This window comes from Haliaeetus leucocephalus, unplaced genomic scaffold, assembly GCF_000737465.1.
Source record: "Haliaeetus leucocephalus isolate CR32 unplaced genomic scaffold, Haliaeetus_leucocephalus-4.0 Scaffold173, whole genome shotgun sequence".
NCBI classification, from domain to species: Eukaryota; Metazoa; Chordata; class Aves; order Accipitriformes; family Accipitridae; genus Haliaeetus; species Haliaeetus leucocephalus.
Window position 1 is genome coordinate 13,569,252 of NW_010972609.1, and position 26,310 is coordinate 13,595,561.

The 26,310-nt window shown below is 36.8% G+C and overlaps 1 protein-coding gene across 1 annotated transcript in view; it reads left to right on the forward strand.

Annotated features, from left to right (window-relative positions):
* Window positions 1-26,310, forward strand: part of OTOG (otogelin) — a 108,226-nt gene that overhangs the window by 29,847 nt on the left and 52,069 nt on the right. Inside the window, exons 15-23 of the mRNA XM_010563840.1 lie at window positions 182-306; window positions 1,778-1,990; window positions 3,129-3,294; window positions 3,823-3,897; window positions 7,669-7,712; window positions 8,901-9,054; window positions 21,103-21,210; window positions 25,375-25,513; window positions 25,766-25,900. Of these exons, the coding sequence (XP_010562142.1) occupies window positions 182-306; window positions 1,778-1,990; window positions 3,129-3,294; window positions 3,823-3,897; window positions 7,669-7,712; window positions 8,901-9,054; window positions 21,103-21,210; window positions 25,375-25,513; window positions 25,766-25,900 (1,159 nt within the window). The remainder of the gene's footprint in view (window positions 1-181; window positions 307-1,777; window positions 1,991-3,128; window positions 3,295-3,822; window positions 3,898-7,668; window positions 7,713-8,900; window positions 9,055-21,102; window positions 21,211-25,374; window positions 25,514-25,765; window positions 25,901-26,310) is intronic.

The following is a 26,310-nucleotide window of genomic DNA, read 5'->3' on the forward strand; positions in this document are numbered from 1 at the left end:
CCTTTGCCTGGAAGGAAGAGGAGTCCTGAAACTTAAGCTGGCAGTGCTTTATGGGAGAGTGCCTAAGAATATAGAACAGTGGAAGGGGAGCTTCAGTCAGCTCTTGTGAAGGGGGTGGTAAAACTGAGACCATTCTGTAAATTCAGTGTATCTTTTGTGACTGACTTCTGTTTTGTAAAAGATCTCCAGTTGGAGTAACTGAAAGCACCCCAGAGCTGTTTGGAAACACATGGAAAACTTCATCGGCATGCATTCTTGTGCATGATAGTTCGCAAATGGATCCCTGTGATATTCATCTGCAGGCAGGTGGGCAGTGAAGGTCAATTGTTATTGACAAATGCATTTCTACTTATTACATCTGTGCTGATTATTGTAGTTGGATCAGGTAAAGTAATAACCAGTCCTACCCACTGAAAAAATGAATATTTACAGGTAGCATTTGTTGAGCTCAATCCCCTGACAAATCATGTAGAGTATTGTTTAAGTATTTTCTCATACTTGCAGAGGCACTTGCAATACTCCCTTTTTATTTCTGGTATGCAATTACAATGTGTAAAGCTACACATGCGTTAAAGGTTTGTGGTATGTCTAATATTGGTGATTAGTTAAGATGGAGACTCAAAAATATTGCAGTAATAATTTTTGAAAATACTGAACAAATTAAACATTTGATTTAGTTGTCTGCTGTGAAGGAGAATGAGTAGGAGAGAGATACTTATGCACTGCCAGCCTTTACATTCAGCTGAAAGTCTACAGTTGGGGAATGAGGCTAGTGGCTGATGCCATGAGGACCACAGATGGTCACTAAGACATCCTTTAATAATGATGACCTTTGTAGGTCATCAGTTGTATCCATTTCACAGTTTCTACCACTTGTCTTGGACTCTACACGCTTTTAGGCAAGATACAGAGGTAAAATATTGATTAAGGTTTTGTCTGTAATTTCAGCAGTGCTAAGAAATCATTATGTCTCCTGCTACAATGTCATCCTGTCTTCTAAGTATTTACACAATATGCAGCACTAAGAAGCTGCATTCTTGATAGTGGGTCTGGACATGAATGTAGACAAAAGTGGCCTGTACAGGAAGTCAGAAACTCTGGAAAAGGAATTTTGAAGTCCTAGTTTATGCATCTCTCTTATTTTGTGGGAAATAAAAATTTATCTCTTTTTGGATGTGCTAATATAACATATTTTTGACCACTATTGCACAATTATTTAATGCATTCAGAATTCAGATATTCAGATGAGTGCTTTGTTTGGTGCTTCTCATGTACCTATTTGATACTGCTCTTGTTCTCCTGTGCGATAGTGCTACCCCAACCTAGCAGCTCTGGGTGTGGTTGCAGCCTTATGCAACTGAAACAATGGGTAACAAGAGATTATTCTTTAAAATACTGACCTATTGAAGTAAGTTACTGGGAATGACTTAAACACACAGGATTACATCTCTCTTCAGTTTATGAAAGTAATTGAGTGGTGTGTAGCATCTACTGCCTAACCCACATCCATGAATCAGTTTATAGATAGGAGACTATATGTAGGCACTGTCTGCCTATTGTAAAGTTTTCCAAATACCTGAAAATCATTCCCAGAACAAGTTCAAAACTATGAGCAGCTAACTTTTCTGTCCTTCCATACAGTTATGTAGGTGTTAGAAGGATATATATGGCAATAGTATATAATCATCATCAGTTGCATTGTATAGAAGACACTTTTTATTCTAAGTCTTTTTAAAACTCTGTCACTGAAACAGTGTTTAATCTGTTTTTTGTATAGCATCTTATGCAGCAGAAGCTTGTAGCATCCTTACAAAAGAACTTTTTGCTCCGTGCTACCCCTATTTGAGTCCCGTTCCCTATTTTGAGCAGTGCAGAAGAGACACTTGCAAATGTGGACAGAGTTGTTTCTGCTCTGCTCTGGCCCATTATGCTCATCATTGCCGAAGATTTGGAGTTGTGATAGATTTCAGAGGAGGTGTCCCAGACTGTGGTGAGTTGCCTTTCACTTCTAGTCTTAAATAATTACTGTTTGAGGACTTTAGAATGACAATCAGAAAATAAAAATAAATTGATATAATCTTCTAAATGAGAGGAGGATTAATTCTAGCACGATGATTTGTGTACAGGGCAAGGTTCTTTTTTTGTCAAGACAGAATTAGTACCAGTGTCTTCAGAGGATTATTCCTTATAGAGTGTGATAATATTAATTTCTTTAGTTTATATGAACTTTCAGTGATGCAAAAGATATTGATAAAACACGTAGTGCCCTCATGTTTGGGTTTGCTTTTTTTTTTTTAATTATAGAATTGTAAACCCTATAAAACAACCCTAAACTGACACCCCTGATGTTTCAATAGGTTTGGCTCCATAAACAAGGCTGAAAATCTTTTCTAAGGAACATTCAGGAATGTAACATCTGGTAGTTTTCATCACATCATGTAATTATCCATGTTGTAATGCATGATAAAGAGGATTTTGGAAAGTTGAGCCAGCTTAAGTACCTCAGGCTGGAGTACCTGTGTGTACATCTAAAAAGACTAGCTTGCTTGCAGCCATTATGGCATGAATGGCTGTGTCCACTATGACTGAATGAATCGTTCAAACCATTTAATTTTATTTTACTTTTTTAGAAGTATAGTTTTATTAGAGTAGTTTTTAGAAGTCACACTTGTCAGGTTTAAAATATGTGAATCTTTATTATTTCAAGAACTTCAGATTTTTTTTTATTTAGAGCTTTATAGGATACATATATAAAAGAAAAGATGGTATGGTGCAACATCTGCAAAGTACACACATTTTATTTATTGCTTTTAACGTTTTCTTCAAGATGCTGTCCATTTCCCAAAGCCCCATGCATGAGAGCCAAGTGTTTTCAGAGTCAGAAGAAAAAAAGCTTCAACTGTTCGGTTTCCCCAGTGTAAATCAGGATTAACTGTGCAGACTTCATTGTACTTGTTATTACTGCGGATTTACATCTGTGTAGTTTACACAGCATAGTGCCAAGATAGCAATTTTAGTGGAATTTAATGTGATTGGGAATGAAAGAATAGAGATGTTTATCAGAAAACTGTTGGGAGGTACTTGAGTCTCTTGCACTGTAATTTGAGAGCTTTGTTTCATTTGGACAGCTCTTTCATGTGAAGATACAAAGGAGTACAGTATTTGTGTATCTACCTGTGGCAGAACCTGCCAAGCACTGTCTGTGCCAGAGACGTGCAGCAGTGATTGTGTTGAAGGCTGTGCTTGTCCCTCTGGAATGTATTTGAATTCCAAGACTGAACGATGTGTACAGAGGTAGGTAAAGTTGCAGTTCTAATAGTCACACTCAGTATTTTAGACGACTGTATTTCAAGTCAGTGAAAAGCTATAAACATGTAACCTTGTAGATATTATTCATCTGTAAACTTGGCGGGATCTTAGAATTATACAGAACCCATATGTTGATCAAAAACGGCTCTTCTGTAGTACTGACACTCATCCAACATCACACCAAAGCTAGTTGTTACATATTCTCTGGGTTTTGGCATATAAGAGATACAAAAGGTGTCAATTGTAATGTAGAGGTTCTTCTTTGTTACTGATTTGGTTTGGAATGTGCTCAAATTATATGACAGTATGTATCAGTAGTTACTGAATCAATTTCTTGTATTTAAAAAAAAAAACAACCCCAAAACCCCCACCCACCTAACCAAAAAACATCATCAAAACCAACAAAGCAACCAATTGAACTTTGAACAGCAATTAAGTCAATGGGAATTTTTTTCTTCCTTCAATTTGAGTTAATCACAGTTAAGTGGTTTTTTTTTTTTTCCTCTACTCCAGAAATGAATGCCCTTGTTATTTTCAAGGAATTGACTATCCCCCTGGAGAAAATGTTATGACATCTTTGGGAAAATGGTAAGATACAAAACTATTTCTTCCTCTGACTGAATGGTGTCTGTTTTTTAAGAGCTCTGTCAAATCATTTTGGCTAGCCTGTTGGTATTTTTTGTTGTTGTTTTCTAATGACACATACAGAAGAAACCTACATCTGTTTTCTATGCATGTCTGGAGTTTCTTTAGAATTTAGGTTTTCAGGCTGCTGTGCTTATAATCCAATATATTGAAGTGCAAAGTAGAGAGAAAAGCCACTATCATTTTGTAGATCCATACTAACGTGGAGAGCTCCAGAAACCCCCAGACATTTCCTGACTGTCCATTCAAGTCTGTTCAGCTAGACCTTCATTGCTATTCTCCTTCCCTATACCAGATTGTAAATCCATTTATGAACAATTATTAAGAATCTGTCTTTGCTAGTATAGATCAGTGTAAAAGAGCAATGTGGCTTTATCACTAAGAAACAACACAAATAACTGTCAACTGCAACCAAAGGTAAATAAGCATCTCTGTTATTGTTCCTTACATTTAGCTTTTGTTCTTGTCTTCTTGTTCTTCCATTTGCCTAGTCATGACATTAAAGAAGAAAACTTGTTAAACTATTCTGTCTGTTGCCAGATGCATCCTTTTCAACAGTTAGTTTTATCTGGAAAAGGTTAAATAATGTGGACAACAAGTTCTGTAAAAAACAAGCTTTCAGAATTTTTTTCTTGAAGTAATGTTTGACCTCTCACTCCCTCTATCAGTTAATTAAAAGCATAACACTTAATTAAAAGCAGAACAGACCAAATCATGTCTGTGATAGATCAGAGTAATACTTTGGTTTGTTGTAAAGGCCATATAAGAGATTAATATTCTCAGACACCTCTTGCAGTGGGGACACTTAGTGAAAACAGACACTCATTCTCACTCTTAATCTTGTTAGCAGCCTAGTGTCCATAAATACTGATTGTTATAAATCTGTATCTTAATCATCGAGTTAGCTTACCTTTACCTTAAGGTAGATTCCCTGGAGAGTACCAGGCAACCCATTCTGCATATGGGGCTGTGCAAAGTTTGGGTGCACTGTTGCCTGCCTTCCTGGATATTTTTGTTCACAGAACATGCGTCAGACAGCACTGGCAGTCATGGGAAGGGGCTTCTCCTGGTAGAGTCTTTGATTTGTATCCTTTTATCCTCCTCCTCCCGGGTCTAGTTTAGCTACTCATGCTAAGTACTATGGTAGCTATTTGGCTGAACGCACACTGATCATGTGATCATCCACAAATGCATTTTTTTAGAAATTACTACAGGTGAAAATCATCTTTTTGTTCATTTCAGTGGAGTTGTTGGGGTCTGGCAGCTTATGTTCCACGTGAACATGTTAATTAAAATATACCCACTGGTTTACAACTGCTAGTCCTTAAGATAAAATAAGAGATCTGTATTTCCTATTTAGTCATGACTTTTGCTTGCTGTGTCACTCTTTCTATTAGAAACAATTATGATCTTTATTATGCTCTCTCTGTCCTTTTTCTTCTCAAGTACTTCCTCTTTGGAACTTCTGCTTTCAAACTGGAATTTTTTCTCATGTTTTGTCTATGGAATAGCCTTTCTGTTCTGTTGTTTTCAACCAGTTCTTTAAAATATTTTCATTGTGATATTGCTGTTATGTCAGCTCTTGAGTTGCCTCCCTGTCAGTTCCCTTTGGTACTGCTTTGCCTGTTGGCAGAGTTATACTGTGAAGTCCTTGAACTAGGACACTTTTCCTGCAGTGTTTTGGGGTGCATCCACAACTCCAAACATCACAACAGAGTGGCTGGAGCATATACACAATTTTATTCTGAATCTGCAGACGTCTTAGCCGTTGCAAAAGAATGGGAGAATAGTGCTGGAGTTCATGGGCTCAGGTTCTCTAGTGAAGCACAGAACCTGAAACGAAGCCAGTGCTGCTACATTTTTCCCTGACAATGAGTTGCTATCAGATCTGCTACCATTTTATAAAAGTACTAGACTATTCTGGCTGGAATTAGATAGGGGCAGACAGTATCATGTTGCTCAGTGCTTTCCTGCATACAGTATCTTGTTAGGGTTGAGATTTATGCAGTTTGCTTGTTTCTTTACTGAACTGTGATATGTAGGGGAAACATGTTTTATCGGTTCCTCTTTGTTTAATATTTTGCTTATGTGAATGGGTATACAAATTACAAGATTTATGATACACTAACTCAAAATTTTTATTTTGAATTTTGGTTAGCATAGAGTAGTTTGAATTTTTTAGGTTCTGATTATGAACTGTAGTTCCAGTTGGTTCTGATAATACTCACAATAGGTTGCTATTCCAGATTCCCATCATATTGCTGAAGCAAAATTAGTTTGAGACAGCGTAAGGATAAAAATTAGCAACTGCATCACTGTTTCTTCCTGTGGCCCAAGAACAGTAGAATAGTAGAAACACTCATTTTGTTATAAATGAGTGTTGTGATTTAACCCCAGTTGGCAGCTAAGCACCATGCAGCTGCTCACTCACTTCCCCCTCACCCAGTGGGATGGGGGAGAAAATTGGGAAAAGAAGTAAAACTCCTGGGTTGAGATAAGAACAGTTTAATAGAACAGAAAAGAAGAAACTAATAATAATAGTAATAATAACACTAATAAAATGAGAACAGTAATAATGAAAGGATTGGAATGTACAAATGATGCACAGTGCAATTGCTCACCACCCGCCGATCGATGCCCAGTTAGTCCCTGAGCGGCAATCCCCCCTGCCCCCACTCCCCCCAGTTTATATACTGGATGTGATGACACATGGTATGGAATACCCTGTTGGCCAGTTTGGGTCAGCTGCCCTGGCTGTGTCCTGTGCCAGCTTCTTGTGCCCCTCCAGCTTTCTCGCTGGCTGGGCATGAGAAGCTGAAAAATCCTTGACTTTAGTCAAAACACTACTGAGCAACAACTGAAAACATCAGTGTGTTATCAACATTCTTCTCATACTGAACTCAAAACATAGCACCGTACCAGCTACTAGGAAGACAATTAACTCTATCCCAGCTGAAACCAGGACAATGAGATAGAAATTCACTGTATTAGGAGATGTTTTCAGATGCGTAGATTGTTCATGATCCACGTTAGGAGTGGTTGAGAAAAGAGGAAGTTACTAGTCTACTGTTACTGTGTTTTGTATGGGGAAAAGCCATTCCAGTTCAGTACAAAAAACTGTTGCAGTCACAATAGCTTGTGATTGTATTATATTCAACACTGGGGTTTTACCTTCAACTATGGGATAAGTTAAGAACTGTTGATATTGTCAAGATTTTCACATAAACTAATAGCTTGCTTTTCAGCAGAGTTCTAAGCTGATGGTGTGGAAAATGGAGCATAAGAGTACATACCCAGAGCTTGCTGTAACATGTACATATGTGTGTTTAGGGTTTTGTTTCATTTTGCTGCTATTGCTCATTGCATTTTTGTTTTACATAATGATGATTCTGTTATGTGCAGGGCTTGCTTTGTTCTTACTGCACTGACATCTTTGGGAGCAGTATAGTGGTGTATTTCTATATGTAATTTTATGTTAGCCCAGGCATTTTAACTAATAGTAACATTATGTAGAAAGCAAAAATTTGAAACATAATTAATATTCTTCAGGTGTTAATGCAATGCAGACTTTATCCACAGTTCTAACATTCAATACAAACATATTCATAAGTTATTTTGTATTGATTCCTACTGAATGCTTCATTATTAAACAGAAAACATTAATATTTCAGATCTTCCTGGCTCTCTTTACATCTTGATGTATTTTTATTTCAGCCACTGCAGGGATGGAGTAATGAATTGTGATAACAACATAATAGGTGAGTGAAGAGAGAGAAAAGATACTTCAGTTCCAATGAATATGTATCCTCCAATCTCTGTGGAACACCTTATCTGTAGTAGAAGATTGTGCAATATGTACAAATGAATAATTTGCAGCAGGGGATCTGTAATTCAGGAATTACACATTTGTGTGACTGAAAGTGAGGCTGGTGCAAAGCAGCAGCATAACTGTCCAGAATGCTATTAAAGCTGAGCAACATGTTTTTCCCCAGAGCTTTAAAATACTATTATTTTTTTTTAGATTGCTAATGTAAACATGCTTAGCTGCATGAGAAACAGCAGAACTTCAGTAGAACAAAGGTTAGCTTTGCCCCCTAAAACATGGTTGTAGGAACTGAACATTGACATTAATTTTTCCCAGGTATTTTTTCATTCCTCCACAAACCCTGAGTAACTGAAATATTAAAAAATATGTTTCTTCTGTCATACCTAAAAAAAAAAATGTAACAAGTGCTTTTTCTATTACAGCATATTTTACATGTCGTTAAGTATTATGGTCCATACTGTTATGATGCTCCTTTTACTTCAGTGAGAAGGACTTTTATTTGAGGTTTCAGTTCTAGAATTGCCAACTCTTTGGCCTTCAGCAGAAATCTGTTCCCTGTGCACCTGAAGGCGGTGGTTGTACTGATTTGACAATTACCCAGAACCTCTCTCCCTAATAAATAAATAAACAAAACCCAGCAACCAACCAAAACCACTTTAAAACACTGCCACCACTTTGGGCATTTCTGTTGCACATACACAGTATGCTCAGCGCAACCTAAAAGCCATTGTGTAGTGGAGTTGTTTTGTTCATAGTCAGTGGCTCCAGCATGGAAAGTTGCATCCAGCTCTCAGACCTTGTATTGAAATTTTTTGCTTTTTTGTTGATTTCTGTTTCTCTGTTGGTAGTACTTTGCATTTCTGTTTTGGAGGGCTGATTCCTAAGTGACCATTTAGAAAGTCATGTCCTTTACTAAACGAGTATATTCATTTCAGTATTTTGTATGAGATTTATAGGGGTTTTGTGAAGCTAACTATGCTCAGGAGAGACAGGCAATTGGATGTTACTGGATGTTACGCTTTTGTGTTAACATATTGTCAATCTAAATCTATTGCATACCTTTATGGAGTACAAAATTTCAGGTGTGAAGACTAATGTGTTTATCACTTTTTTCCCCCAGCACACAGCTGCCCAGTTGGACAGATTTATATTAACTGCAGTAATCCACAAGTTGATCCTGAACTCAGCAGAGAGAGAACTTGTGAGAATCAGCTGCTAAACCTCACTTTCTCAGCACACCTTCCTTGTGTTTCAGGTTGTGTCTGTCCACTGGGGTGAGTACAGACAGATTTGCATCTTTTGGTGCATAAGCATAGATGACTACCTTCAGTAGCCATTGGGTAATTAATTCTGCTGAGGACATACCACATTTCTACTTGGAGAATACGAGGTGTCAAGGGTGAGCATCCAACTTGTGAAGGCTTACCACACAATGATATGGGCCACTGAAGACATAAGAAATAGTAAACCAAAAGACAGGTGGAGCCAAAGGTCTAATACCTCACAATAATAAAAACAAAATAACAAGAATATAGAAAGGGCATTGAAATTATTTGATCCAATCCCTGTACTACAGCAGAATCATGTTTACCCAGGTAATTTTTTTCAGATATCTAACCTCTTATTTGAACATTTCACTGAGGGAGGCTTGTTTCTTCATTCCTAGGCATTATTTACAGTATTCTTTCCCTCAAAAGAATATTTTAATTCTCAGCTGTTTATGCTGAAAATGTGTAGATGAGCTGTTGTGTTTTGGAACCAAGCACTGTATTGCTGAGAGATTTGTGAATATCAAAATAGCGATTATGTGTTTAAATTATGTTGCTTTTGACGGGATTTAGTCTCTTAAGCACATAGCTTGGAAGTTTTTGAGTATTGTCATTCTAAAATTAGCGTTAATGCCTTAAGAGTATCCTCAAAACAAAGAGTAAAAGCCAGATCCTCAGTTGAACTGGATTGAAAGAGCTCAGTTGAAGTCAGTGGACTTGCTCATTTATATGTAGATTTTTGTGTCATGGTAAAAGATTGCTACTCAGACTTCTGTTTTTTACCTTAACATTCAGAAGCATGACATGTCTAACTGTTCACATGAAATGGAACCCATAATTAGTCCAACTCACAATGTGGTACATTGGTGAAAAAAAGTACAGTGCTAAGATAGATTTTGAAATTAACTGGAGGCAGACATTTTCAGAATTGCAAAAACTCATCCTGTTGGACCTGGCTGATACCCTTTAAAGCCAATGGCTACCTTCAGCAGCACTGTATGGCAGGCAAATCAGAAGAGAATAAAAAGTTCATATGATCTATTTTGCTGTGCATGACCACTGGGATTGTGAACTTTTCTACTGTGTCCTGGTGTGAGTGAGTTCTGGAATTTAAGCAATGAAAATGTTTTTTAGCATTGGAAGGCTCAGTGTTAAGTATTGGTGATCCCAAAGCTCTGATAATACATTTGTATAGTTACAAGAGGCAGAGTTTTATGATTTCCTAGAGACAAAAATACAAAATTAAGAAGTTCTGTATTTATCGTAACTTTGGCAAACTTAATTCTGTTCTCCTATGGCTGTACACTGATAGAGCTTGAAGAGATACTGACACAAACTTTTTTGTTGGGCTTTGGGGGGGGGGCTTTTTTGTTTTGTAGGACTTTCTCCTCTGTGCTTAAGTTAGAACTAGGAAACAGTGTCACAAGCCTAGGATTTGAACCAGGAATATCAATCTCTACTGATGAAGTAGAAATGACAAAGTACTTATTTGTTTCTATGTGTTTAATATATATAGTCCCAGGTTCTGACTGACAGGGAAGTGCTTATGCAGTGTTTGAAGGACACTTCCTCAAAAGGCAAGGGAACAAGTTTGCAGGTTCTGCCAGTCCTTTTACATGAAATTTAACATGGCAGCATCTTGTTTCCGTGATCACAAACTGCATGGTTTGGAATACAAGGTGTAATCCAAGAATCACATATGTTTATTTTAAAATAAACTGAGAATTGTAGAGTTACTTGCAAGCTAGTCAAATCTGATATCTTTTAAGTATTTGTACTCCGTGGTCCTATACTGTATATACATTTGTTTTTATTTGAGATTGCTTTAAGAAAAAATAAGGTGGTCCTGAAGGTGTGTGGCTTTTAGGTATGCTTTTGGAAACACAAGAGACTTTCATGTATTAATTATGCAGGTTCTTTTATTTAAACAACAAATCTTAATGTATTGATTATATTAATAATAGTTGCTTTTGAATTGAAGCTGTTGGATCTGAATAGTCCTAATGTTTTAAGTCAGTCACTGGATTCACACTCACATTTGTACTGCAGATTGACCTCGAGTCAGAGCAACACAGTAAGACAAAACCAAATTGTTGGAAGAGAAAGATGGAACAAATACCATTACCTTCAAACAGCACCTTATCCTATGTTCATGACAGTTCAAGTAGTGCAGGATTCAAATTCACTGTGAATGTGTGCAACTTCAAAATCACCTTTCAAGGCAATCAGTTCTTACTGGTGAAATATAAAACTGAGGTGACATTGTCCACTTTAAAAGGGTAAACCAGCCATGGAATTTCTTTGATCTTAACATTAGTTCTTTACCTGAAATCATTAGTTTCATTACTTTATTCATGCTTTTGTTCCTGTTCGAGATCTTGCATTAGTTTAGCTTCATTCATTATCTGTAAGCTTAAGCAGATTTAAGCAGTAATGAAATCAGTTTAACATGCTTGATTAGTTTTGATTGATTTAGGTAAACAATAAAAAACAAACTTGGTGCAGAAAAGTGAGTATGTCACAGCTGAGAAACCTGTATAGGAAGCTGCATTGTTTCAGGAGGAAGGATTTTACCAATCTGTTCAGTGGGATGATTATTCTTCAGTGATACCATGGAAGATACTTAACACAGAAAGAGAGTCAAAGAACATGTATTTGCAGAAAGTGGTGTTAAGATTTCAAGAGGGCAATATTTTTATTTTGCAGTCTATTTTTCTAGTGTCTGGAGAGTGAAATATTCTTTCAAATACTTCACTATTTGTAGCATTCCTTCTTTGTTGTGCTTAGAGTACATTCTAGTGGAACTTGCATGAAATGGAAATTCAATACAAAATAAGTAAATCATAGTGAAAAGTAGCAGTTGTCTCTGAGTGTGAATCATTTGACCTCCTTTTTAGTCTGCAGTGAATAAATCAGATGCAAGTAACTATGCTGTAAATATTTAAATTTACAGGAGATCATTCCCATTCTATGGGTTACAGTTCTTAAAGTATAAAAATTATGATCATATACTTTCCCTCTGTTTTAGAAGTGATTGAGGTAGAACACTTAATTCTCATGGAACACACATTCTAATATTGTTCCACCCTGCTTCGCTGACATATTCAGTGATTTTTCAGATTTTGTGGTTTTTCTGTTTTTCATCTGGCACTGTTTAAATGGCAATTTCCTATGTTTCCATGCTGCATTCCAGAAAAAGAGGTAATATTCTGTTTACAACACAATTCATAATTTTTCCAGTTCAATCTTTGAATTACACTTTCTGCTTCTGGGTTGCTATGATTCAAATAATTTTTTTTCCTCTTTAACTATACCAAATGTGTGATTTGACATGAACACAGACTCTAACCAGACTGCAGAAGAAACAAAGAGAAAAGACAGAGAGAAAGAAAAAGCGGAGGGAAAAAAAAAAAAAGTAGTATTTCCTATATTTCTGCATACCATGTGACATGTTTACCACAAATGGACTTATGCTGGTTTGTGCCTGTCCTGTTCTGTGTTTTGCATGGTCTCTAATCACACCAATAATGATCTCTGAAACAGCCAGCTTCTGTTCATTGTTCTTTATAACCTGCTCTCATTGTTCTTGTCGAGAACAACAGTCACTTTCCTGAAGAAACTTATTTGTATTTTCTCACTTCCCCCATTGATTTTACCCTTCACTGCACCATGAGTTGGATTTGGCTGTTCTATACTTCATATAGTGTACAGTATAAAAAAACTGTACTGTATACACAATGTATATAGATTTTCAAACTGACAGTTGAGGGTTAGCTGGAATTTTGGTGGCTACTTGGTACTGTTTTGTGCGGGTGTGTGTTCTTGGAATTTATTAACCATATCACTGCAGCATAGAGGCCACAATCATAATGCATATGTAATTATTTTGCCTGATTCACCAACATTTTAGAGCAGCCTCCCTGCTATTTTTATGTTAACCAGTAGTAGTGGTGAAGACTTCATGTAGTCCTTGGGGCTGCAGGAACGAACAGAACTCCATACTGCAATGCCAAGGATCCCTGGAAGGGATTTGCAAATGTTCCCTGTGCATTGTCCTACGAGGCACACAGAAATGAAAAAGGACTGATAATTTAACACAGGATTTGTTAAAGGATTACCTTACAATGCTTTTGAAATATTAATTGATGTCAGAGATGGAATGCGTCAATATTACAGGTTTATCTATGTCATAGGTCACAATATAGAACATAGAGGCTCTACTGGATATAATCGATCCCATGCCTTTTTTTAAAAGCCATTACCCCCCCCCCCCTTAAAATTTCCCTTCTCTTAATAGAGGGCCCCTCAGAATAACCAAAGGTCAAATTTTTTTAATATATAAAAATATTAGAAATTACAGAACTTGTAACACTGAGTAACATGAAGGACCCTGCCTCAGGGAGCAGAAGAGTTGTCACGGTGTGTGAACTAAACAATACTAGTTCAGTCCAGCTAAGCTGCACAGCCTGAACTCAACCAGTGATGTCTGATACCTGTGCTAATCCTATTTTTATCAATTTTGAGGTTTTTTGATGGATTCATTTTAAGTATAGCAGGTTCTAATAGCACTTTGGGGTTTAAAGAAAGGATAAATGTATCTTTATGATTATAAGCTGCAGACTGAAGTTGGGTGGGTAGTTTCTGCTCCTTGCTTCCTGATCTCAGCTAATGCTCTGAAATAACCACAAAAAATGCTACTACAGTGAAGAATGGATTGAGACTTGTAAAACTGAGTATGCATCATTAAAAAAGAAAAAATGAGTAGGTATTAACAGATGGGTTTTTTTGTAAAGGGAATTTTCTTCCTTATATGTGACCTTTTAAAAAGTATTTATATATAACTAAGTGCATCTTTTTAAATGTCCCTACTAGAAGAGAAAACTGAACATTGGGGTCCACCTGCTGTATGTTCTTTTTATCCTTTCATTGTCAAGCACCTCATTTGAGAAAAGCTACCACAAGAAAAGCACTGTCATCTTTTTGAAGACATATGCATTTATTTGGACTGACTTGATTAATAATATGCATTAGTGTTATCTATCCATCCATATTTCTATTAACTGAAATATTTAATAATTTCCATGTATATTATACATTAATTCCATCTTGCTGTAAAAACCAAGGCCCTCCAGCCCCTAAATAAGAATAATAAATACAAATTCTGAGGGTTATGTCAATAATTTGCAATACATATTGCCCCAAATGCAAATAGTAATTATTTCTAATACTTCTGTTAGGACCTCAGTGTTACCTACTTATTAGATCTTCCACATTTTTTTCCCTTTTGTGGTTTTGTCCCCTCTATAAGCTATGTTAATTAAACCAACTGCTATACAATTAACTAAGTAAAGGAGTCTGTGCTAACTCCTGGGTATTTTGAAACTTTAGTAAATCTTTGGCATGATTAACTTTGAACTTTAAATCATAACCAAACTTTTCTTCCTAATCAAGGTTATAAAACTAGCTGTAATTTTCTCTTTGTTTCAGTGGTATCATTTCCCTCCTCCCCCCTCCCCCTCCCAATGTTAGTAGTGCAAGGGAATAAAAAATGAATTCTCAGCTGGCTGCTAGTAGGTCCAGGTCACTTAACTTCTCACAGCTCAGCAGCATCCACTACCCAACTTGGTATTTATCAAGAGTGTCAACATCATTGTAGAATGACCAAGAACACAGATTTTGGGATCATAGTTTGAACCATGAAAGGAATGCTTACATGCTTTTTTGAAATACTGGGCTCCATTTCTCCAAGTATGTGTATTTATTTTCATGATCTATGAGTCTGAACCTCAAGAATACAAGATGACGTTGCTCTATCAAAGTTTTCTTTTTTCCCCTCCACTATATGCTTTTTCTATAACTCTGAGCCACCTTTTTAAGCAGGATCTCTGAGAATTTTTTTTTCTTACATACATTTAGGAAAAACAAAACCAATCCCTCAATCTCTCTTTCCCTGCCCCCCACCCAAAAAAACTCCCAAAACTAAAGCGGGGGGGGGGGGGACACACCCAAAAAGCTGAGGTCCCATTTTGCCAACTTTACAGCCATGAACTTCTGTAGATGTGGCTTGTGGTTGACACTTCACAGAATGGAGAAAGTTAACTGGGATTTTAATTTTCTTGGTACCAAAGTACATGCAATTCCAAAGTACATGCATTTTTTTTTTTTCCCCCAGATTCCAAATGCTTCAATGTTGGCACACTGAGTTATATCATTGAGACATCATGGACATTTGTGGGACCAGGTTTTGATGCTAGTGTTTCAATATCCATCCCAGTTTCTGTCTTGAATGAGTGGTGTGGAGTTACATGGCCTTTCCAGGCTGGACACAGTGTTCTCTAGCATGGTAGGACAAGACTCCACCCCTGAAGACAACTGTTAGAGTATTCTATGTCACAGATTATCTTTTGTGCTGGACCTGGACTGTACTATATTTGGGCCAATTTACTGCAATAAGAATTTTTAGGTCTGTTTCTTTTTTCATCACTTACTGCTCTCATAAAATAGAGCTATGAAAAGATAGTAAACTGAAAGCTGCAGTATTCTGTAATTGTCATGAAGTTTTGTAACTAAGAAAGGAATATCATGCTAGGTTTTTCCTCCAAAAATTTCTAAATTATCACTGTGTTTCTGAAGTGGTGTACTGTACCAAATAACATGTAAGGAGCTTAAAAAAGAAAATTCATCACTTTCTTATTTGCACAAAAAACCCAATGGATTTCATCATCTTATAAATGTGTCTATGGGCAAACAAATCTAATAATGGAGGAAGAATGCTATTCAGTATCAAATATTTTTAGAAAACTAACTTTTAATAGAAGTAATTACATTGACTGTTTCATGTCTTAAAATATGTCTCCTTAGATGAATTCAAAGTCCTGTCCTTTTGGTATGTTTTTAGTATCCTTTTTCAAAAGACCTACTGCTTCTCAGTTTGGGAAGTAAAGCTCAGAAGGTATTAATATTAGCATGAAAATAAAAGTAGTGTTTTGTTCACACCTCTTCTGGATAGCTCTGCCACTGCTATCATGCTAAGTATTTTTAATCTTCTTCTGGTTTAGGCAGAGTTTTGGAGAGGTCTCTCAGGAAGACTTAATGTTTTCCAGCTAAATAAGGATTACCCCCCATGGGGATACCATCATGGATATTGCACTCTACTGTGCAATTCTGTTACAAAGACTGCATCAGCATTCATGTATTTGGGTGCTTCAGGAATGCATATTTATCCACACTGGGGTTTATTTGCTGATTTCTATTTCTGATGGCTATAGAGTTACAGCATGCTAAAGCTATTGGATTAAAGTTTATTTCCAAAGAGTAAATGTACCTCCATTGCAGTGCCATAACAAGACAATCCAGTTCTTTTCCATCCTCTTCTGCTCCGCAGACTTACTACTCTTTTTGATACATTTCAGTGCTTATTATTTCCTCCTGCAATACTTCCAAAATGCTCTTGGTCTCCTACTTTGTAGTTTACACTAGCTGCAAGCAAATTTCTTTTTCTTTTGTTTTTCTTTTCTTTTTCTGTTCTCTTCTGTTCTGTTCTTGTTCTGTTCTTGTTCTGGTCTTCACAGTAAAACTTCACCAGTATCAGTCATATTCTTGACCACCTTTTTATATTACCTTCTGTTTTTCCATGTGTTTTTAAGAAGAGAATCATTGGACTGTATGTCGTTTGGTTTGAAAGAAAAACTTGGGTTACATTTGGAGTTACTTTCTGAAATTCTTTTTATTACGAAAAGAGACTGGGATGACACTTTGGCATGTGTCTGCAAATACACATTCATTCCCCAAAAGCACAATTAATAAATGTTCATCCCCCCCTGAAGTGTACAATTCTTTTCAGAAGAACCAGTGATGATAGATCAGGGACAGTTACTGTTGTCCTCTTGGCCATTCACAAATGGCAATTTTTTTGGTACCTCACTTTCCCATGGAGTCCTGTCTTAGATGATTTTTAGCACTGGATTACACCCATACTATTTGTGAAGAAAATGGTACTATTGGAGGGCGTGTAGAGAGAGGTTTTAATCAAGTGTTCTTAATTAAAAAAATTGAGTTGTAGCCCTCAGGTAACATTGATAGATTCGAGGTACAGCTGAGATGACACAGAAAGGTATCAAACATCACACCAACACAGTGACAGTCCAGGTACTTCCTATTTGTGAAATAGGCTGGAACAAACTACAAACCTTAGCCTTCCTTCCCCTCAGTCTTGCCTTGGGATATGTGCTACTTGATGATGACACAGTGTGTACCACTTCCTTATTCAGCTGTGAGAGCTATGGGTACTTTCAGATGACCCCCACCTTCTAGTCCTGATGGGACTGTGAGCAGGGTGGGAGAGGCCCCTGCTTTGAACCCTCTTTTTTTTCTGATGGTCCTCAGTCCCTGCCCTCTTCTTGTGTTCCTTCCCTACACCACAAACTAAAAATAAAACATATGGGGGGAAAAAAAAAAGTGCTTAATGAAAGTGTTCTTACTCTCATTCTTTCAGTTGCTTTGATTAATTCCCATAGTATTTTTCCACTTAGAATGAGACATGTCAAGAGAGTCCCTCTCTTGCTTTATTCTCCTGTTGCAGCAAAACCTGTACCCAGGTTTTATGCAGTGATGAGCATTACACTTGTGATTTGTGAGATGATTTTGCTCTCTTCTGTCCGCAACAATCAGTAGAAGGTGTGTGGAGGCAGGAGATGCTTTTTGCTCAAGGGGACTTCAGAGGAGGCACAGGCAATGCATGAGCCAAATTTTCAGAGGCCTCTGTGGAAAAGGTTGCAGAATATGGGAATCTGCATGAATCCCTGTCATTCTACTTCCTGCTCTTGTTTTGCTTATTCTTACCTACCTTTGGTCTTTAAGCTGCTGCTACAGTTTCTGTGAATTTTCTTTTTTAGGGCCCAATCTGCTTAGCATCAGTAAGATGCTGATGGTAGAGCTGAACAAAGGGGGGTTTCCCAATACTGGGTGAAACTGCAGAAGTGAACGCGTCTGACTATCTCACTTGAAGCACTGACATCAGTGGTTACACAGAAGGATACAGCAAGGATACTAAAACCCCTTTAAGCATTCTGCAAAAACTTAATATTTCTTTATAATAAACTGCGGGGGGAGAAGAGGTGGACTGTAAAAAGCTCCCCAAACGAGTAAGGAAACACTCAGCAGGAGTGTAGTAACTCTCCCTGTCTAGACAGTGAGTGAGCTATAATGAAGCTATTAGGTGCTACAGTAACATTATCAACATCTACTGTTTTTTAAAAATTTGTTTATCCTCCTTTCTGCTTAGGGAAGTCATGGGTGGTGATGGAATTCTGGTGTTAGAAACGTTATCTACTGCTTATTTCATTCTTTTTACCTCCCTTAAACTGTATTACAGGCCTTTGTAGGAAGATCTGTGAAACCCTCAGAGAGCAGATGTGGTGCTGGGGCAGAAGGGTTTGTGGCTGCATAAATCAGTTGGCAGTAGTCTGTTGCCCAGGGGAAGGGAATACGCAACCTGTTGAAAACTGCTCTGGTGGAGACTGAGAGTTTTTTTAGTGTTCTGGTTCAGATTTGTGGGCTTTGCAGAAGCAAAGCAGTGTTTGTTGACTCACAGGACATGCATTGCTTCTCATGATGTCTTTACCAAGTTTATTTGCATATTTGTGTGTATGTGGACGAATAAAGCTATAGATAATAATGAGATAGTAATGAAACTGTATGTTCAGTATGGTGAAGTGTGATAGCTATTGTTGTATCTTTGCAGTTCATTGTAGGTTGGACAGTAAGTATAGGCATCAAGAAAAACGTCTGATACTTCAAAGGGGAGCTGTGCAAGGCCTCTTTGTAGGGTATTTGTGGTGAATTCTTAGATCATTGAAATCTATCCATTTGTTTGGCTTTACAAGAGAGAAAGCTGTTATCGCTTGTTTCAGCCAGGGTAATAATGTGAGGAAAAAACTGCATTTAGTGTTACTTTGTCAGTCTGACACTCTTTGTTTCTGAACATGCCCTGTTTAGTTCTGAGCAGCTTTAAACCAGTGGGAATTTCAGTCTCACAGGTGATTGTCTTCAAGTGACATAATATTTGAAATAACTATGGATTACAAGGAATGCTTTGCATACCCTGGGGGAAAATTACAGTTTTTCAGTTTAGTGGAGGAGGGGGTTTTATGATGTCTGCACATTCCCATTAAGAAGAGCTACAGAGTTGTAAATTTCCGTCTGATAAATAACACACTGAAGAAGAGGCTAAGTCATAGTACACAAATTATGAGTTCATTAATATGAGCAAATAAAATCTTTCATGATAAATGCAATGTTGAAATCTTTCCTTTTGGGTAACGGGGGGAAAAAAGGTGTCATCACCCTGTTTGTCATGGATGCACTTCACACCTATGATCTCTTGTCCGTGGTGCAGTATCTTGCCCACATTACAGTGCTAAACATCAGAAACACCAAATCTATTTTCTTCAGAAAACTGTTAGGAGCACAGGAAAACCCGTATAAAATTTGTATTACTACAGAGACGTACTGGAATTCTAAACAATACCTTGAAAAAGAAAAAAAGTTATCAGTCCAACAGCACCATTTTAAGATACTTGTTTATTTCCCAATACAAATACATTTCAAAACTTAGCATTTAGAAATAGGGATAATTGTAGGTTGTGTGGTACCTGTAAAAAATCCTTTTACTGTGTAACTAGCTCCAGCTAGTTACTGTGTTAGTTGCTCCAGCATCTTATGTTGTATTGAACAGGATCCTCTGTAGGAACAGATACGGAACACAAATTGGAGCTACAACAGTTAGTGTGAAAGACACTGCTGTAGCTTATCAAGAGTTTACATTTCACAGTTTTGATTTGGCAGATTGATTTGTCACCAAAGGTGGTGTTCTGTCTGTTATTGGACCTTTAGGTCCTATACTGATACCTGTTTGCCTATCTAATAGCATTACAATATTTTTAAAAAATGAATCAGTCTTTGTGAGAAAGACAACTTTCTTGGGCTCAGTGAAAAGATAGCTTTTAAAATAAAATCATTCAATATTTTTGGTATATTTCTTTAGATTTATTTGTAGAATCTGTTTGAGATGTCTATCTAACTCTTATATTTCAATTTTTCTGGATATTATTAAAAGCCACAAATATTTACTTTAAAATTTAGACTAGTTGTTTTATTTAGTCTTGCTGGGCAGGAATTCTTCTGTTCTTTCAATGTTAATGGAATCTCCTTCACAATTTTTTTGAATTTTCAGGTTTTACTCTAAGAGTTGTGATTATAAGCACAATTTTATACATTAGTCTTGAATTGTAAATAGCTATGTGTATGGTTACTTGTGTTATCATGAAAATCACCTCTGAAGGCTGTGAGGATATTTCTGCTAATAAAGTTAAGTATATTTGTGATTGCTTGCATGAAGGTGCTAGTTGTACAGAAATACATACTCAGTTAATTTTGTGCAACCAGGATAGCTCTTTTGATACTGATTAAATTATTCATAGAGCAAGAGCAGTAACTATAGCTGTAGGAAAACTATGCAGCAAATGAAAGCTCTTTAAATCAGGCAAAGAAAAGGAGAGAACAAGAAGAAATTCTCATTTAAAAATTCTTGGAATAAATAAGCTACTGACATTTGATAGAGCACATATTACTAGAGCAAAGGGACATGATGGCTCCTACATCTCTTGGAAGATCTCTTCGCTTTAGTTAAATATATGTTAATTGGCTAACTTACAATAAATTTGGTGAAATTTAGAGGAGGTTTGCAAAATCTTAGTTTCCCTGACCTTAAAATTTTTATGTTAATGCATAAGTCTTCATAGGGTTAGTGGTTGAATGGTTAGTGCCCAAAGTGCTAGCGCTTACTAAAGATAAAATATTCAGGTACCTGTGAAAGGAAATTACCAAATTACTCATATATAATTATTAATAAAATTGTGCCTTTTCAACTTCAGAAGATTTTAAATATTATTTGTTTTTCAGTAATAATAATTTAAAAGTTTAGGAAAATATTTTTGTATCTAGATACCAGGTGTACTTCAGCTGAATGTATATTTTTTGTTCTCATTTTGATAGTCTTGTTAAACATGGGGATGTGTGCTTGGTCGCAGATGAATGTCCATGTTCGTGGAAAGGAAAGGAATACTTTCCAGGTGACAAAGTAATTTCTTCCTGTCATACATGGTAAGCAGAGATCTATTTAGGCGATTATTTCATTTTAGTTGTTTATTTATAGATTGATTATTACTTCATGTTTCTTAATCATAAATTTCACACCAGCTTTTGGTAAATCATTTGCCCTAATTTTGTATTTACATTTGTTTGAAGAGCTATTAAAATGGCATTTTTTTTTTAGGGTTTGTTGTTTCAAAGAGCTTTTACTTAACAAAATAACAGCTATTTGGGATTTTTTTTTTTAAAAAAAGCTCGATTTTAAAAAAAATCACTTTTTTATTATCAAGGCAATCTAAGTTAATATTCCTTGGCCAGTGTTCCTAAAGTGCAGGTAAAATCCTTCAAATATTACACCTGAGTGATATTTGTTAAAGCTTTTTACTTACTCATTTTCACATTTAGCATTGAATCTGAGCAGTCTAGGGATCCAAAACATAGCCCTGTGGCCACAAGTATGGACCCACAACAATGATAAATTAAGATGAGTATGGAGCAACATCACATACTGAGCACAGTAACAGATAAATTGGTTGCTAATTGCGTGTGTGGATAAGATAACCAATGAATCAATCACCTTTTAAAGGAAGTGTTCCAATAGACAAGGGTTGATAGGATCACTCAAATACATGCAGAAACCTATTCCTGTTACTATCCAGTGTTGTAAATGTAGCATATACCCTATAGCTATGTTACTCCGCGAAGCTTCCTTGAGCCCTCTCAGTAGAACATGGTACACTACCATTTCAGTAAGCTTTACAAGAGCTGAGATGTGAATATCTGCAATGATCCTGAAACAAACTTGTTTCATGATGGTCCCTGCTTGTTTTCTTCTCTGAGCACTGTTGAATGTTGCAAGCTGGCGCGAAGCAGCACTATTTGTCGTACCAGAGCCTCAGAAAAATCAGCTGTACTGTCAAGCATCAAGATACTATGGTAGTGGTGTAGCCTCCAGCTTCTCAGCAGAGCAGTTCCTTCCTTTTGTCCCCTTCTTTTAGCTTACCAGGACCATTTAACTGGTGTCACCTGGTAAGCTACTGCTCCTGGCCTGCACAGCTCAGTATAGCCTAGTACAGTGAAGGCTTGTCCAGTCAGCACTATTCACTGCCTTGTCTGGATGTCGTTGCCCCCTCCAGCCTTGTGCTGACTGCCTACCTCTGCCTCTCGTCAGGTCCTCAGTATCTGCTCTAGAAGATATTTGTAGCCCTTTGGTCGACTGGTGAAACGACTTACAAGCCATCTCCACTGGGCAGGCAGGTAAAGCGACCCGGGTTACTCACCCCCTTATTTCCAAAGGCCTCTCCAATTGGACCTGGTGTGGGATTGCCTGCATCAGAAAGAACTGTAATATCCCATTTAATCTTTATGAGACTTCATTAAAGGCAGTAGCAGTGCAGGCAGAAAGACACTGGATATTTAGCCTTCTCTCTTTTTTTCTGAGGCCAGGCCCATTAGTTCATGTACAAATTCTTAACATTGTCATGGCTTTTCTAGTCTTCCACACCCAGAAGCAAAGACAGATCAAGTGATAATGGCTTTTTGGCAATTAGTTGTCCACTGAAAGATTGGATGTCTGTAACAAGCTCTGCTTGATACAAAGTGTATAAAGTCTTAGAGAATGCTGTGTGCGTATGCAGGAGTGTATTTAATAAGTCAAGGGAAATGTGCATTTTTGCTCATGCAAAGCATAAGAATACGCCTGTGCAAACAACCCACTTAGGCACTTACAGCAGTTATGATGGCTTTAGTGTTATTTAGTGCACAGAAATAGTGTTTATTGATACTAAATATCATCTTAATCATATCTGATGTAGTAATAGCAACGTAACTATTAATCTGATTTGTCTATTGAACAGTAAAATGGCAAATAAAATAATTTCTTAAATTTGCAAACCTACCAGTGGAGTGCCAGAAGCTTTCAGCCCAAGCTCTGGGGTCTGACTGAACTGTGGTTCTAGGCTTCCCAAGTTTGGTTTTTAGTGCAACTGCCTGAAATTGTTATCGTGTGCTGGCGAGATTAAACACAAAAGGTTATTACACTAACTGAAGGTATCAGTGCAGCATTTTGGTGCTGTGTTCTGCAGGTAAGGTGGGTGGTGCAGTTAGCTATGCTGGTTTGCTGTCATACGTTGAGACCATTGATCAAATGCTGGTTAGTCTGCGGGCTGCTGAATTGGGCCTTCTGTGTTCTTAAACAAATACTTATTGGAAACACTTTTTTTAAAAAGCTAGCTGAAGTTCGGAAGACACTAGTAGTCTGCTTTTCCAAGTAGGACCTTCTGGATTCTGATACTAAATGTTAGTTTACTTAGTATGAAACAAGACTGGTACAGAGGACTTTGAAGACATTGTGTACCTCTTAAGCCCTTCCTTCTCACTGTAAATGTGTTAAAACTCCTGAAAAGAAAAGTATGCAAAGGAGCTCGCTACTTTTCACATGTTAAGAAATGTTTCTGCACAAGCCCTTAACAGATCAGCATGTGGAGGAGGATTTGATTAGCCAAGAGTAAATCTAAAACCTAATGACTCACAGAAAGCATGAGAAGCAGCACTTATTCTTTCAATCCAAATATAATTTCTTCTATTTGCCTCTCTCTCCATAAACTTGATTATGTTCCTGCCTTAGGTACCGCTTTGAGGTGACTAGTGTTAGCTGGGCAAGTCCCACTACCATCTACTTGTGCTTTGGTACAGCAAACCCTTTTCACATGTCCTACTTTTAAATTAATTTAGCCATGTGCTTAGTATATTTATATATGTAGTTATTCAAAACACAAGCAATGAGTCAAATCAATGATGGGATAAGCGGAGTCTTGGAAAATCTGGAAAATGAGGCGAGGTTGGTGCAAGTTACATGCTAAGGGGACAGAAGAAAACATGATACTACTAATAATTGGAGCTGCCTAGATTTCTAGATTATCGCTGCTCTTTTGAAAACAGTGGTGTTCTGACCTTGTCATATATGATAGCAATATGAACAGAAAAGGAAGTTATACTGACAAAAAACTTCATCCTGCTTGGTGCTTCAGTACATGAGATGCTAAACATGAGTGATTTGTTAAATATTTCCGTAAATCAGATTAATACTTTAGTTGTAAAATATGAAGCATTTCATTTAATCAAGAAATTCAAAATTCAGCATTTTTGAAAATAGACTTAGATATGTGCTGAAATTATATCACATACTTAATTTAACCTATATTTATAAAATATACCTGTAGTAAAGCTATACCAGGGCACCAGTTCTGCGGTCTTTATTGGGGCAAGTTTTTAAGTGTCCAGGTGATTTAGAAACATAAAAAATAAAATTGTAAAAATGACTTGTGGATACAGGAAATGAAATTCTATCCATTATTTATAAATCTTATGTCATTTCTGAAAATGTTATTTAGATTGCAACAGGGTGGTGCAAAAAGAGACATAGTATCCAGTGCTACAAAGCCTCACTGTTAGGCAGTTACAAAGCAAAGGTAATTCGGAAAGGTCTGAACAATCACTTAGTGTATGTGTGACAAAAGCATTTTGATGCCTAAGGTGGCAATAGACAGAACTTGCACTATTCCAGAAGTCCCTAAACTCTTAGGCTAGGCTTTGGGGGTGATAATACCTAGGCATCTGAAAAAAAAAAAAAAAAAAGCCCAACAACCCAAACCACAGTTCTTTCAAGGAACCTAAGCACCAAAGTAGTGCTACCGAAATTTTTCCTTTGCACTTCTATGAAATTATCGTTCAAGCAGAGACTGAATAAAGATGGTAGTAGTAGGACACATTGCTTGTTGATTCTGAGATTCAGCTTGTATAGAAACAAATGTTCTGTGAGAAGCTGAAAAAGAAAGCTTTATCCTTGTTGTACATTATTGATGGGAGTTACTAGAGAATAAATTGTATTACTTTGGGTGGCAGTTTTTGTTTTCTTGTTTCAACAAAAGAAATGCCCTTTTGGTGTCTATATATTCTGGAACCTATACATTCTAACAGGAAGAAACACAGACTGTGAGAGTTCAATATGTACTCTTTTTTTTTTTTCCAGAGAATCAATTTACATATGCTGCTTCTATTTAACAATGCTTCTGTCCATAGTCGTCATACTTGCATGGCTTTTGGTTTATTGCTTCTCAGTGCAATATTGTCTGTGGTTACAGTTGATATTACCATTATTGGTCATACATTTTTCAGCATTTGCCAGCATGGATCATTTCAATGCACCTTCCATCCTTGCCCATCAATGTGTACTGCATATGGGGATCGGCATTACAGAACATTTGATGGACTAACATTTGACTTTGTTGGAACTTGTAAGGCTTACCTAGTTAAGGTGAGACTTTTCTGTAAAGCCTCTGTAAAACTGGATTTAAAAACTACCTGTTAAAAACTACTCTTCTACTTATTTCCAACCTGTACATTTTATTGAATCCTACATGCTATTTTTTATGCTTTGATGTTGCTTAGACTTTGAATCATACATAACATAATAATTATACACTGAATTTTCTGCTAATTGAACTATGTAACAATATACATATTAGTATATTTTAAAGTGTCCATTTCTTTTCTTTTTTTCCTTCAGGGTACTTCTTCAACCAGTTTTTCTGTTATTATAGAGAATATTAACTGCTTTAATACTGGAATAATTTGCAGAAAAAACATTTTCATTAATGTTGGAAAATCTTTTTTAATATTTGATGATGAAACTGGAAATCCAGTAAGTTTCAGTTTTTAACGCTGATCAAAAGGTAGCATATGTACTTCTCTGGGTGTACCTAAATAGTAGAGGCATAAATGTCTTTACCATGAATGCTGATCACATCTGTATTGTTCAATGGAAACCTTAAACAAAATTTTGTCTATATTGCACAAAAATGTTAGATGAAATGATCATAATTCTTTTTTTACACTTAATTCCGGTTTAGTGTCTTAGGAAAAATCCAAATATTTTGAAGTCAGTGGGAGTTTTGCTATTAATTCCACTAGAACTGAGTTTAGTCTGGTCTGGAATGTATAGAAGGAATATTCCTAAACAGTTGTAAAAAATAAATTGCAGTCCCTGGTATATCCTCCACAGCCTGAACGTCATTTTTGTTTTGGCCAAACTGCAAACTCTATTGCTGTAAA